General features: G+C 37.4%; 1 protein-coding gene across 1 annotated transcript; it reads left to right on the top strand.

Moving 5' to 3' along the window:
• Positions 1-2465: 2465 nt before the first annotated feature.
• On the top strand, positions 2466-11411 carry LOC145994240 (uncharacterized). The gene is made up of 3 exons (XM_083130342.1): positions 2466-2563; positions 9282-9500; positions 11267-11411. The coding sequence occupies exons 1-3, from the start codon at positions 2528-2530 to the stop codon at positions 11330-11332; spliced, it is 321 nt and encodes a 106-aa protein (XP_082986468.1). The 5' UTR covers positions 2466-2527; the 3' UTR covers positions 11333-11411.
• The last annotated feature ends 2574 nt before the right edge of the window (positions 11412-13985 follow it).

Genomic DNA, 13985 nt, shown 5'->3' with positions numbered 1-13985 from the left:
GCATCCCCCTCTCACTATTGCTCTATAATTGCTCTTCCAATATTTCATTATTTTAAATCCGTAACAGCCCTAGATGTTATATATGTAGGCTCCATAGTAAACTGAGCACTCGCGTGTTTTAGACGCACCACTGACATCGCAACTTTGGAAGTCTCGCTTTTGCCTTGAAACGAACGCACAGAAACTCGAGGAAGTGCATGGTTCATTTTTCTATTGAGCAAATTTTAAAACCGATATAAAAAATAGTAGAAGGAATTATTTCCTTTCGGAGCAGATATATATGTATTTGTTATTATTATTATCATGATCATAATTAATTAGTAATACTAACTATAACAGTCTCATATGGTACTTACCTCAGTTGTTCTTAACATTGAGGATAAAATATTTGCTTGACTCTTCCATAGATTTGCATTCTCGGTTCAGGAAGAAGAAGCCGGCCCCGTGGCGGAATGGTTAGCAGAACGCGCTACGACTCCAGGGTTCCCGGTTTCGAATCCCGACATGGGTGTTCTTTGGGAGTGTCTCTTCATCAATTGCATCACATTATCAATCGTCATCATCTTCGCGATTAGTTAAAAGTAGCAGAAGAACCAAATCAATCAGTTTAAATTTACGCATAATGAGATTGAAGTAATCACGTGCATTACATTATACTATCACATTCTAAAATAGTATGTTATATTTTGTGAATATAACATATCTACTATTTTTCTTGATAAAGTGTTAAATCTTAGATTGCCAAGAGATTTCTGTAGTGGGGGCAGGATTCGAACATTATATTTTGGGAGACTATATTTAGCGATAAGGTATGTACACATTTTCAGCGCCGAATGTGCGAGAAAAGAAGCTGGAAAAGAGTAAATATCGTGGGATGCTATGAAAATAGTGACACCTCATTAAATTAATATCCTTGAAAGCCTGCAAAATAATGAATGTAAAAATAATAAGTTACGGAAATGCGTGTTTGGTGTTTTGATAAGGTGATTGTGAAGAATTACACCACAGCTACATTACAAAGACATTAATAAAAATCTCGATATTGATTAATAATATAATTTCTTATAATGTAATACTTATTGTTGGTATATTCGTATTGGTTAATTTGAAGCAGGTGCATCATTTTGATGATGTAGTGCTATTAACAATATTATTGCGTTATTAATTCCCTGTATCCCGTAATAGGTGTACTTCATAGTAACACCTTGCACATTATTCGTTAAAACAGAAAAATAAATAATGTCAAATTCTCATTTCTAACTTACTGTCGCAGGACAATTTTACTATAGCAAGGGAAATTTGCACTTGAGTTGAAATTCATGTAATTATTGTTAGATTACTAAATTAATTATATTTACCCCAAGCAGAGGGGGCGAGTTCTTTGATGGAGACACCTTATTATATTCTAGCCCAGGCCATAGGAATTTCTAGCTACATAGGGCTCTTCTTAATGTCTCGTGAAACACTATTCGAATCGGTCACACTAACAAGCCAACGTTCGGCGCCGAAAATGTGTGCATACCATATCGCCAAATATCTCCAAAATATAATGTTCGAAGGCTCATCCCCACCGACTACAGAAATCCCGTGTCAACAAGACAACAGCAGCAAGTTATTTGGTTTGCCCAGGTTGAATTTTCTATCTTACTCTGTGTAACAAAATTTGTTAAGTACCCAAATTGTGGGTTTTTCAAATCTTATTCTCCACTCGCAAGCAATGTTTAAATGCATATCTATATAATTTACTCTATGACATTTTAGATTAACTTAAGCATTTAACCAGTCAATATGCTAGCTTTCAGTTTTTCCGAAACTTTGAACAATTCAAAAATATTGACAGTTTAACAGGCTATTGTATTCAAATAAAAATAAGTTATTACGTATTCACCCAAACTATTTGGGAGGGTATGATGAATGATTCTGGGTAGGGATTGGGTTCCAAACTTGACGGGCCAAGGTACCAAAACTGGGGGGCAAGGACAGTTTACTTTCCCTTGGTACATAAGGTAATATGATAAGGTCTAGCATAGTGCGAAGGCAAAAGTAGCATAAAGTAGGCGGGCAATTGCCCCCATGCTCCTCTAATCGCCGCCACTGATTCTAGATGTAATGCGTCACGGTCTTGAGTCGGATGGACACCTGTTTAGGGGGAGTGGCAGATCAAGCATGGTGTTAAGTAAAACTAAAATAGTTGCTTTCAGTAGACACGCTGTCGTAATTAAATACTGGATTTGGAAGGGGGGCGCCATTGGCCTTGGGCGGGCATGGACACTCCAGATGACTGGTGGCGTCAAACCGATCAAAGTAAAACAAATATCGCCTTGATATTTTGCACTTCTCATTTCTGTATCATTATCCATAAAATGAATGGATGAATGGATTTAAATGTATTTCATGTCGTAGTGGAAATGCCCAAGCTTTGCCTGCAATTTAGCGCTTTTTAATCAAACTTCTTGACACTGAAAGGGACTCAAAAATGTTGGCCTGACAACATGGAAATAGGTCACGTGTACGTAGTTTTTGAATCATGGCTCCTGAAATGTTTGCCGAAACTACAATAATTGTAAGTATGTCTTCTGTCAAACGTAAAAGACTAACATTAATATGAAAACCATAGCTTTCAAAGTTGTACTATTGTAAATAATGGCGTGTTTGCGGTGGCGAGATTGTATACACAGACAACACACTAATTTGCGACTGTATTCGTTACACGATTTTTGTTCGTTAACTTTGATTTATAAGTAGAAGCAGGAACCCTTTCCTATATTTAGTGCAGATCCCAATCTATCTGCGTGTATGTGCTTTCGTTAGACTACAGTTTGTGCTCAGACATGGGCCATTTCTTAATACGACGCATCTTCCAGCCGACCCCAGGTTTTTCGGTCCAACTTCTGATTGTTGGATGCAAGTGTCTAGATGACGTTACACGTTCTGCAGAGGCATCGATTTGCAATGTATCTGTCATGATGCGTATCAATTATGACTACGGCTCGGGTACCCTTTTCTACACCCTCGATTTACCCACTAATAGGGTACCCGACCCCACGGCGGTTTGAAGCTTTATTTGGCAAGTAACTACTGCTCCCATTTGCGCAACTAGGAACGAGTTTACAATACCGGACCACTCTCCAATTTCTATGAAATTTCGCCTACTCACTAATTGTGAACTCCTAATCACGAATCTGCATGTAATAACGCAACTATTTTGCAGAATTAAGTTTTCTCTGTATTTCTTTGTAAAATATCGTTCCCACACCAAAATGCTTATGAGAGTATGTTAGGCAGGGTCTACTGTACCTGCTGTTCTTCTCCTGTAGGGTTGCCAGACATCCCGTATATATGGGATTGTCCCCTTTTTTAAAGAAATGGTAAAATGTAGTATCGCCCAAACGGATTTCTTCATTTTCACAAGAAACTACTTACTTTAATCAATTTCTCTGACATGGAAGTTCGTGAAGTTGTTTTCTTTGATCGTTTAAGCTTTCTGATCCGGAATTCCTTTTTCTTTCCTGAGAAATATTTCCAACACGCTGAGGCGATTGCTGCCATTTCCTTGCTATTTGCCTACGTTCGATGACGTAACCCCGTGTCAGTGTTTCCAAACACGCCTTTTATTTCCTGAAATCTAAAACCATCTGTTCGACACGTAGGGGCTGTTTGTCGTAAACCCTTGTCACTGTTTGTTTAACTGTTTGCCTAACCTAAACTAACCTAACCTTATCGTGCATGGTTCATGAAGCTAATCATGTAAGAATCATGGAAACATGTACAAAAAAATCGTAATAGTACGTAATTTTCGGTCATTAAGGTTTGAAACACTGCTTGTGCACTGCAAATCGACAAAACACAAGCACAACACGCGGTGATCCTTGACGAGTGCATGCCATATTGTCTGTTACACAATCGAAACAAGGAAGGCAAGTAATGACTCGTAATATGAAAAGTTGACACTATTTTATGGAAAAAAGCATAACTTCACCTTAAAGAATCTTACACAATGCAGAATAGGTAAGTATCAATCCTAAAATTAACGAAATAAACGAGTGAGAGGTGTTCAGGTGATACTACATAATTACCAAAGAAATTTCCCAGTATCCCGGAAAATGTTCTCAGGATGCCCATTTGTCCCGTATTTAGCTAAAGAAATAATAAGTGAATGAGAATAAGTCATGTTCTCAATTTTATAGTAATGCATTGGGAAAAATTGTCCTCTTAAAGGATGCCAAGAGTTCACTCAAATATTAATATATTTTGTCAAAATGTTAAAAATTAGGGATTAACAATGCTTTAAACAGAAATTGATTTTGTAATGTTTAAAAATGTTATGAAAAATAAATTGAACTATATCCATGACTATATAATCTATATGTCCCATTTTTTTTATTTTAGAAATCTGGCAACCCTATTCTCCTGTATACGCATAGAACATTTTTTGGTAACAGTTTCATGCATCGGAGACACATTTCTTCATTTTTACTAAGAAAAGTATTTACGAAAACTCGTTTCTGCAAAGCCTGACCCTGGGGCCGAGTGGTTAGCACATCACACTGCGACGCCAAGGGTCCCAGGTTCGAATCCCGCTCAGGCTTGGTTGTTTGTGAATGCCCATTCATCAATTTCATCACTCATCCCCATCTTTGCAAATTAGTCAAGAGGCACAAAATGCGAAGTAAAATAAACTAAATCAATCAATCATTTCTGCATAGTACGACATGCTGCGGAAACTGAAAACTTCACCGTAGAATGCTGCAGAACAAGAAATAATCACTTTTGATGTTATGAACTTGCCTTTTGTGTAAATCTACAACATTGTGCCATTGTTTCCATTATGTACCTGCCAATGGCGCGAGCGTTGAAAGTCACGCGGTCTTGCCAGTGGAAGAAAGGTTTCCAAACGCACCCTTTTTTTACGAGAAAATGGCATGTCCTGGATGTGATGTGAAGTTATTATCTGGTGTAGAAGATCCCTTGGTTTTACAATCCAACATGGCATAGTGAAGGAAGAAGTTGATTGTGTCAATTTCCCACCGAAGACAAGAATGCATGAATTTTTCAAAACAAGCCCGTACATGTAACTTCAAAACATGTAACGATGTGTCATGGAATAAAAATCCAAAAGATGCTATGATGCTAAGTTAATCTCTCAATTTTTACTATGTTAACCTAACCTAACCTAACCTGCGTAACTGTGCATGTTTCGTGACTTGAAAGTATAATTTCAAAACCCCAATAATTCGTGGAACATAACCATTTTCTTGCATAATATAGTTGGAAACACTGGTATTCGAAAACAAAAGAAGCAATATCATTTGCAAGGCAAGCAATATCGCACCATGACATGCGTTCGGTTGCACTTAGAAAAATGGCTTATTTTAGTAGAAAAAGTGTTTGTTTTCACAGAAAGCATAATGGCACCTTGAACTATGTTCGACAATACACAATTCGTAAGTACAAACCATGCGAAACACAAAATATCCGATTTTAATGTGTCTCTGATCCGTGAAACTGGTAATATTTTTTTTTTAGTCCAAGGTATATTCCCCTTAAATACTTATATGAGTGAGTTAGGTTGTCACAATATTTAAGCAGTTCCTTAATTTATTTAAAAATAAATCAGGAAAGAAACCCACTAAACTCACAGCCATGAAAGTAGGTGGCTAAGCAGAAGTGCGCTGGTGCCACATATGGGAAAAGCAAATCGTGAGAGAGTCAAAAGTCACTGTGTGGCAACGTTAATTGGACTATGTTGCCTAGTTCGAATGCCAGACTGACCTCTACCCAGGGCACTTTTGTGTCATCCCTGACCTTTCGAGCAAATACTGTCAGTTTGTATTGCAAAGACAAACTCTACAATGAGGTCTTTTTAAACCTTCGAATACATGGGGTTGTGCTCCGACATGGCAACAGTGTGAACTTCTTCCACCTGCCTAATTTCATGGCCGTGCGTTTAGGTTCCAATTGTGTAATTCCGGACTGATCATTATGCTTTTGCTGATGGTTCTGAATGTTGATTTTTTGCAAGATAATGAAGTATTTGGAAGTGCTTTAGAAAACTATATACGAATATGAAAGTAAGTTAGTAATGAGAAACTAATTAACACAGCTAAAATCTTTTTCAAGTATTATTTACTGGAGAAGTTTTGATTTGAAAAACAGCATACATGAACATCAACTCTTCTCAGAGAGAAGTCATTCTTGGTTTACGGTCATCTGAGACGTAATAGTACTGTCAGATTTTCATACAAAACTAAAAGGGGGTTTCATGCTTGAGAACAGGTGTTGTTATTTTTTGTTATATTTACCAGCAAATCTGGTATTTTCCCAAAATGGGTGAATACCCTTGCGCTAGCCCTATGTGTTGGAATATTAGAGCACTAAAACTGACCCACCTAAATGAAAGAATTTAGGGACATAATACCTATTTACTTGCACTGTGATGTAGTGGTAGCAGCAGCAGTAGTCCATATCGAAGGTGACGGTAAATGAATGGCAGCTGGCAAACAAATATGCATATAGAAGTAATTGAAGTGAAAATGATCATCCAGAAAACCTGCAGTAAGTGATTATCATGAAGTATGTGTTAACAGACATAAATAGAAACCAAATCATATAAAAAATATGTGTACCACTATTAGTTCAGAATTAAACAATCAGAATTTGGATCACTCATTTTCTACATGGTTCAATTTCCATTCATGTCCTTGAACACACACTGAACAAGTATAGTGATTACTTATTGTTAAGGCCCATGACTTTGTTATAACATATTTTTTTTATTTGGCATAAGATCAAATACTGGGGTGAAATCTTTATGGAGTGAATGAAGAATATAGAGAATATCTGCTTTAATTTTAAAAATAATAGAAAAAGGGGCTGGTGCCTGAATTATTTTTAGTTTTGTCTACTCCTGTGTATTACCTTACTGCCAACATCGTCAGTGTTTGAAAGGTAACAGATTCCAATAGCACAGACAGAGACAATTCCAAATACGTAAAACAGCATAGCAAAGAATCAGGGTAGGCACAGTAGTTCAGTTGGTAGAGCAATGGCACAGTGTGCTAAAGACCTGTGTTGAAGTCTTGGTCAAGTCAATATTTTTCATTGAAATTTCTACATATGTGTAGGGAGATTGCTGTGAGATCGGTGCACACTTACATGCCACGCATATCACTTCTAATTGATATGAGTGTTTATAAATGTGCAAGAACAAACAAGACAAACCCTAAATTTCTGCATGTCATTGTATTAGCATGATACAGTGACAAGAGTGAGTAGAATTTTGCATGTGGCTGTGAAGGCTAAAGCCAGTGTTTATTACTGCTCGCACACACTAGAAAAAAAAATATTGGGTGATGTACTTGCTTGCTTAGTGCAAAATATCTTGGATTGTGTGATGACTAGGAACGGATGTGTTTGAGTGGTTCAGATATAAAATGTATAATTGTCATTCACTCAAAATATATATTTTTTTATGTATTTCGAGGTATGTCTTTGTGTAAAGCTTAGACCTAAGAATGTTATTTTGCCTTGTCATATCTCAAGATTTTGATTCTTGTCTGTCTCGCATTTAAAATCTAATTTGATAAGTATATTACATAGCCTAGTGATAGATTGTATCTAATTGCATGCTGATTTCATGTGGGGAAACTCTCCCATGTTCATGGAAGTTCAGCGAGTTTGGCTTTTTAAAAGTGATGAAAGGTTGTGCCCAACAACTTGGCGATCTCTGTAAATGATTATGTTGTCCGTGTGCAGTGGTGTACCAGTAAATACTGTATTCAGTGTCAATGGAAGAAAATCAACTGGCTAAGTTATGGCGGTTGTCAAAAAAGAAATAACATTGAACTCATGAAGTTTCATAACAGATGCAGCATGTTCAAAAAACTGTTCCTTTTCTTAGAAATGCAATCGTGAGGGATTAAATGTAGCTGACCTTCGTGGTGGAGTGTTTAGCACAGCATGCTACAATACCAGGGGTCCTAAGTTCAAACTCCCGGTGTGGGTGGTTTTTGCGAGTGTCACTTCGTCAATTTTACCTTCACAATTAGCCAAAAGTGGCAGAAATGTGAATAAAATAAACCAAATAAAAAAATCAAGTATGAATATAGAACAACATGTGATACCTGACCAGTCATGAAAAACAGATGACGCAGAGTACTACACAGCGTTGGGGTTTGTTTACAGAAGATCCTAAGTTTTCTTATTTCCAGTTGAGTTCTTGTGCTCCAAAGATGTCAAAATTACTCTGTTTCACAAATCTATTCTGGCATATCATTACATTTCAGGGACAGGATTTTCTACTGCATATCTTTATCTAGGTTTTCATCACATTTATTTACATTTTACAACCATATCGGTTTACTTATTTTCATTTATAGTTTTGTTAAGACCTTTTTCATTCTCACTTTAGCAATGCTATGTTATTTCCAAATCAGAGCATACTAATTTCACTTCCTTGGACACTGACATTCAACTTCTCTTTTACTTTTTTTTTTCCTCAATAAATAAACTGAAAATTGGGAGTGACACTTTTCTTTATTGCCACTTTCTTTTCCTATTTGTCCACTGGTTCCTGTACAGGCTGCAAATAATTCTTCTAACTTGATTCCTGCATTTTTAAGATTCAAAATAACCTGTGGTGCAACAGCCTGTGAGGGTCCGGGCCTACCTACCGACTGCCGGCCTCATTTGATCCTACTCACTCACCCAAGGTGGGAGATAATCCAACCAGTTACGGAGTGTCATGTGGTCAACACGACGAACCCGTAGTAATCGTTGTAGGTTACGCTATTCATTCATTGCTCGCCAATTTCCTCGTGATGGTGGGTGACCACTGGTTCCATACACTGGCCAAAATCTCAGGAGAAAAGTTGTTACGCTTCCCTCAGGAGACTCGAACCTGCGCACGTCCCGTAACCGAAGCCCGAGACATGATGCCTTAGACTGCTCAGCCATGGTGTGGGACTTTAAGATTCAAAACATGTTCTAATTTACGTTGTCGTATGTTTTCAAGGTCTACAAAGGCTAGAAATGTTTTCATTTCTCTCTGTGGAAAATGCTTTTTATTTAGATTTTCTTCTAAAATATGAAAAATTGAGCTTCTCAGAAACACTTGAAAATAAATATTCATAAAAAATTAGTTAAGAAGCATCTTCTTTATCATAGCTATTTAGCAATTGAGATCTTTTCAGTCAATAAACCATGGTTATGTGAATTAAAATCTTATGTATGTAAAGAAAGCTGTGTATTGTTAAGTACTGAGCAAATGTGTTATTTTTCAGGACCTAGTGTGTGTGGTGCTTCACCCGGAAACCCACATGGAAACTGGTTTGATGGAAAGTTTTCACTTTGGAAGAGCAGCCAGTGACCATTGCAATGCATTGAGGATCCTCAGAAGTTTGTTTTTAACATCCACATCCGTATTGATACCCACTGGATGTTGGCTCGGTGATGGAGTGTCCGGAAGTTGGTTTAGAGTGCTGGAAGGGATTAAGTTGCAAGTGAGTATGTTCATTTGATGGTAGAGGCTTCCTTTAAGGCGAGGAGGAACAATTACGCACTAGTTGAGCATTTATTTCAATATCGTCGGATTGGACACCACTATTTAAAAAAGGGTTTAGTATGCAAGAGAGTGCTAGTCAAATGGGAGTTTCGACTCTTCCTACTACTATAACATAGTTCAACGTGTCATTTTTCAGTCCATGTACTTTTCTAAGTCATTGGATGTTTGATATTCCCGAGAGAACAAATAAAATAATGGTCCCATAAACCTAATGCAGTTCTCCTTGCCTCATACGGCCATCTTGGCAGTGTTGCCAAACCTGAGGTGCATAAAAGAGCTACATTTCACCATTAATAGAGCTAAAGATGACTTTCAAGGAGCTAGATTAACGAAGGCTGCATAAAGTGCCTCCTATGGTAATTTTAGGTGTCGAATGGGTGAGGACGCTGCTATTACCGTTAGCTTTGCAATTTATTCTTAGTTTTCACCGCCTAGATTTGGCGACACTCGCATCTCAATAATCCCATGATGTTCATATGAAATCCAAAGTAAAGGATTCCCGGATAATAATATTGTCATCTTCACCTTAGCCACACCGCTATATATAAAAATAGCTGGGGAGGAAAGAGGGGGTGGGTGACGCAGCCTATATATGAATATCACGTCACGTGCAAAATGTACACTCATGGCAAAGGTTGGTCTTTATGGGCCGGAGCCAGTGCTGGCATCATGGTGGGGCAGAGGGCGGGTGCCACAGTTCACAGTCAAACGAGTGCACGAAAGAGCCAGATCTGGCTCCAAAAGAGCAAAGTTGGCAACAGTGATCGGCATCTGCCCCAGCGAGAAAGACCTAGGGGAAATTGCCCCTCCTCACCTTAAACAGAGTTCCCACCGACTTAGCATGTTTAGAGACTGACAAACACATTTCACATTTTTCTCCAGGTTTCTCCATTGAAGATAAGTCATGTAAGAACATTCTATATTTATTTTTTACCATTTTAAAAAATATATGGTGAATGAATTACAGTCCAGCAGAATTAACTTGAGACAAATGGCTGCCGGCGCCGCTGTAGGAGTACAAACCTACAGCGGACACTTGACTCACGTGAATCACGGGCAATCAGCTGACAAAGGGAGATGGGAGATTTGAAAAATATTTACATTGTGTAATGTAAATATCACTGTATTAAGAGGACATGCTAAGAAAATTATAAGCATTATAAGTATTCTATCTTACACAATAAATGGATAAACAGTTTATTCTTTACCTTTAATCCGTAATTTGAAAACACTGCCACTTTGCTTGCTTCACCAGTCACTACACGTGAGTCCTTTCAACAGTTGGTAACATTTTCACGGCATTTTTTTAAAGTACAAAATGTGTTAAAATATGTCAAAATGTGTATATTTGCATTTTATGTCAAATTCACATTATTTCGCTATTTTGAATGGATGAAATATGCATTCAGAACATGTTACTGCACCATACATAAACACTTTTTTGGAGCAATTTACATTTTTTGATGTTCTCGCATTTTTGAAAAATCAAGGTCTCTACTTATTGAACACCCTGTAGTTTGTTAGGATTGTCTTGTACTCTGGAAAGTATAGGCTGGCAGGTACTTCAATTCAATCCAGTGGTTTACAAATATTGACACTCTCCAGGATGGGCTTCTAATGAGCTTAATTTTAACTTTCTACTTTGAAGCAAATTTTAAAATTTGCATGATGTAGGAATAAACTTGTATTTTCTCTCTCTGCCAGGAGCATGATCAATCTTCTGGCTCGTCAAGAACATGTCCCCTAAAAGTTGGTTTCATGGAAAAGTGAACTGCTGGCATCCAATGGCAAGAATGCACCATCTAACTTCCAAGCCTCACTTAATGATGGACCTCAAAGGATTGAAAGGTAGTGAATTCCATGTATGTTCATAGTGATGTCTTTATTTCAAATTTCAAAGAATTGTGTGTGTGTGTGTGTGTGTAACATAGGTAAGGTGAAGGTAAAGTTCCTCGTGTATATAGCACCGTGCTATGGAGGCACATTTAGTGGATGTGGTGGTAGGGTCCCTGAGGGAGAAGGGATAGCACTATGGTTCTTCCGTCCCTCGGTAGGAAGGAGCTCCAAATGTTTGTAACTTGCAAGTGGTCAAGGTCAACTTTTCGGAGTGACACAGTGGGGTATTTAGTTACGATACAGCCGATCCCGGTGACTGGGCAACACAGCCAGAAACCTTTCCGCTTTTTGGAAACCGTTACTGTCTTTAAACTGGGAAAGGAAATAGTTCGCATAAAGTGGGCCCATACTTCTGGTTTTGACTTCTAATTGCACAATAAGCTGCATTCTGTAAAAGTGTTTTTTTGTCTTTACTTTCATCTAGAGGCTTAACTTGAATTTATGTATTCTTACGAAAATCATCTCCTTATGTACAGTATCCTGCAAAAATAATTTTAGACAAATGGGATACAAAATTGACTGCTTTATTTTAACCATTGCGAGCATAGGTGGATCCATAGAAATTTTCCTGGGAGGGTCACAAAATATGCTGTAAACATATGACAGAATGTAATGTTGGAAAGATAATGGGCTGACACAAATTCCAAGGCAATCCCAAGGATAAAACCAAGTGTTTTCTTTACATCCACTTTTACATCTCCCTGAATCCGAACCAGGGACCTCTTGATTACAAGGTGCCAGCGTTAGGAGCTTTTGATGAAGTAGAAGCAGTGTCACAATTACTTGTATTGACAGTGATTTAAAAAGAAATACTCCTTCAGGCAAAACTTTTGTTAAATTTTGTTATTTAGCGTCGCTTTTCCGCCACTTTTGGCTAATTGCGATGATGAGGATGAATGATGATATAATGGAACTGATGAAGGACTACTTTCAAAGAACATCTACGATCAGGCTGAGATTCGAACCTGATACCCCTGCCGCCGTAGCATGCTGTGCAAACCACTTTGCCACGGAGATCGGCTCTCAAACACAACTATCAAACAAATTACATTATAGAATACTTTCGCTGTGTTTCCATCTATGTAAATAGCCATACAATCCTCTCGATGACACAGCATGAACGTTATAATCTTGTTAGGTCTATTTTTAGTGATCAAGCCTATATTTTGCCATATTATCCTGGACTTGATTTTTTTAAAAAAAAAAATGGGTCGAAGGGGAAGGGGACACACCACCAACTGAAGTGTTTTATTGAATTATTCTGTTTTATGTTGCTAGATTTTTTTGGGGGGAAGGGGATTGTATGCATGCATATTCTAGAAATTTATTGATAAAACAAGTTGGAACTGTGTTTATTATGGATTACCATATTTCCAAAGGTACTATTCGGAACCTGTCATGTTCCTACAGCCATTTCTCATTAATTATAGATTTCTAACGCACGGTCAATGCATATGAGCACTTCGTGTTTCAAGTTTATTTTATAATTTATTCAACTGATAAATAAAAAGCTGATATCTCTCTCTATCTAGATATTGAACATTTCTATAGTGAACTGTCAGATGTATGTGACAGAGTACCAAAACATGATGCATTAATTCTACTGGGGGATTTTAATGCAAGAATAGGTAATGAATCCAGCAGCAGTGGAGTGTCAGGCAGATTTTCCCTACACAAAGAAACAAGTGACAATGGAGAAAGGCTGATACAACTAGCACAATTACAAAACCTTGATATCAGTAGCACCAGATTTAAGCATAAAAAAATTCACAAAGGGACTTGGAAAATACCCGGTGAACAACGATGTAATCAAATTGATCATGTACTGATCAATAAGAGGAGAGCTACATTAATAATTGATGTCAAAACATGTAGAGGACCTAGTTGCGATACGGATCATTACCTTGTTAGAACTAAAATAAGACAAAGGATTAGCATGGTTAATGATGGAATATACAAGAAAACTAAGAAATGGAACATAGAAAAATTGAAGAAATCTTCTATACAAAATACATACAGACAAGAAATACAAACAAAACTCGATGAAGCAGGAGAAGAAGATGATGTAGAAGTCGAGTGGGATAATTTAAGAAACATCATAGATAGTACTGCTGATCAGGTTTTAGGAACCAAAGCATATGAAAAAAATGAAGATTGGTATGATGAAGAATGTAAAAAGGCGGTTAAAGCAAAAAATGAAGCTAGAAATAGTTGTCTTAATAGAACTACAAGATCAAATAGAGAAAAATATGAAAATCTGAAAAAGCGTGCTAAGAAAATGTGTAGAGAAAAGAAACGCCAAGCAGTAAAAACACAAATAGAAATGTTACAAGAACTAAACACCAAAAAAGAATATAGAAAATTCTATCGAACCCAGAAAGTTATAACACAACAGTATAAACCAAGAACTAGAAACTTAAAATCCAAAGATGGTCAAATCCTAACTGAACAAACAGAAATAATGAATAGATGGAAAGAACACTTCCAGGGAGTTCAGCACAACCAGGATTTAGAAGTGCCCTACTGG

This window comes from Lepisma saccharinum, chromosome 10 (assembly GCF_977018435.1).
Source record: "Lepisma saccharinum chromosome 10, izLepSacc3.1, whole genome shotgun sequence".
Lineage (NCBI taxonomy): Eukaryota > Metazoa > Arthropoda > Insecta > Zygentoma > Lepismatidae > Lepisma > Lepisma saccharinum.
The sequence above is the reverse complement of the archived record's forward strand: the minus strand, read 5'-3'. Positions and strand labels throughout refer to the sequence as shown.

Excerpts from the sequence above, each read along its gene's own strand:
- LOC145994240 (XM_083130342.1), top strand. The coding sequence starts at position 2,528 with ATGGCTCCTGAAATGTTTGCCGAAACTACAATAATT. Across the intron at positions 2,564-9,281 it reads TTGCCGAAACTACAATAATT|GACCTAGTGTGTGTGGTGCT; the intron begins GTAAGTATGTCT and ends GTTATTTTTCAG. Across the intron at positions 9,501-11,266 it reads TGGAAGGGATTAAGTTGCAA|GAGCATGATCAATCTTCTGG; the intron begins GTGAGTATGTTC and ends TCTCTCTGCCAG.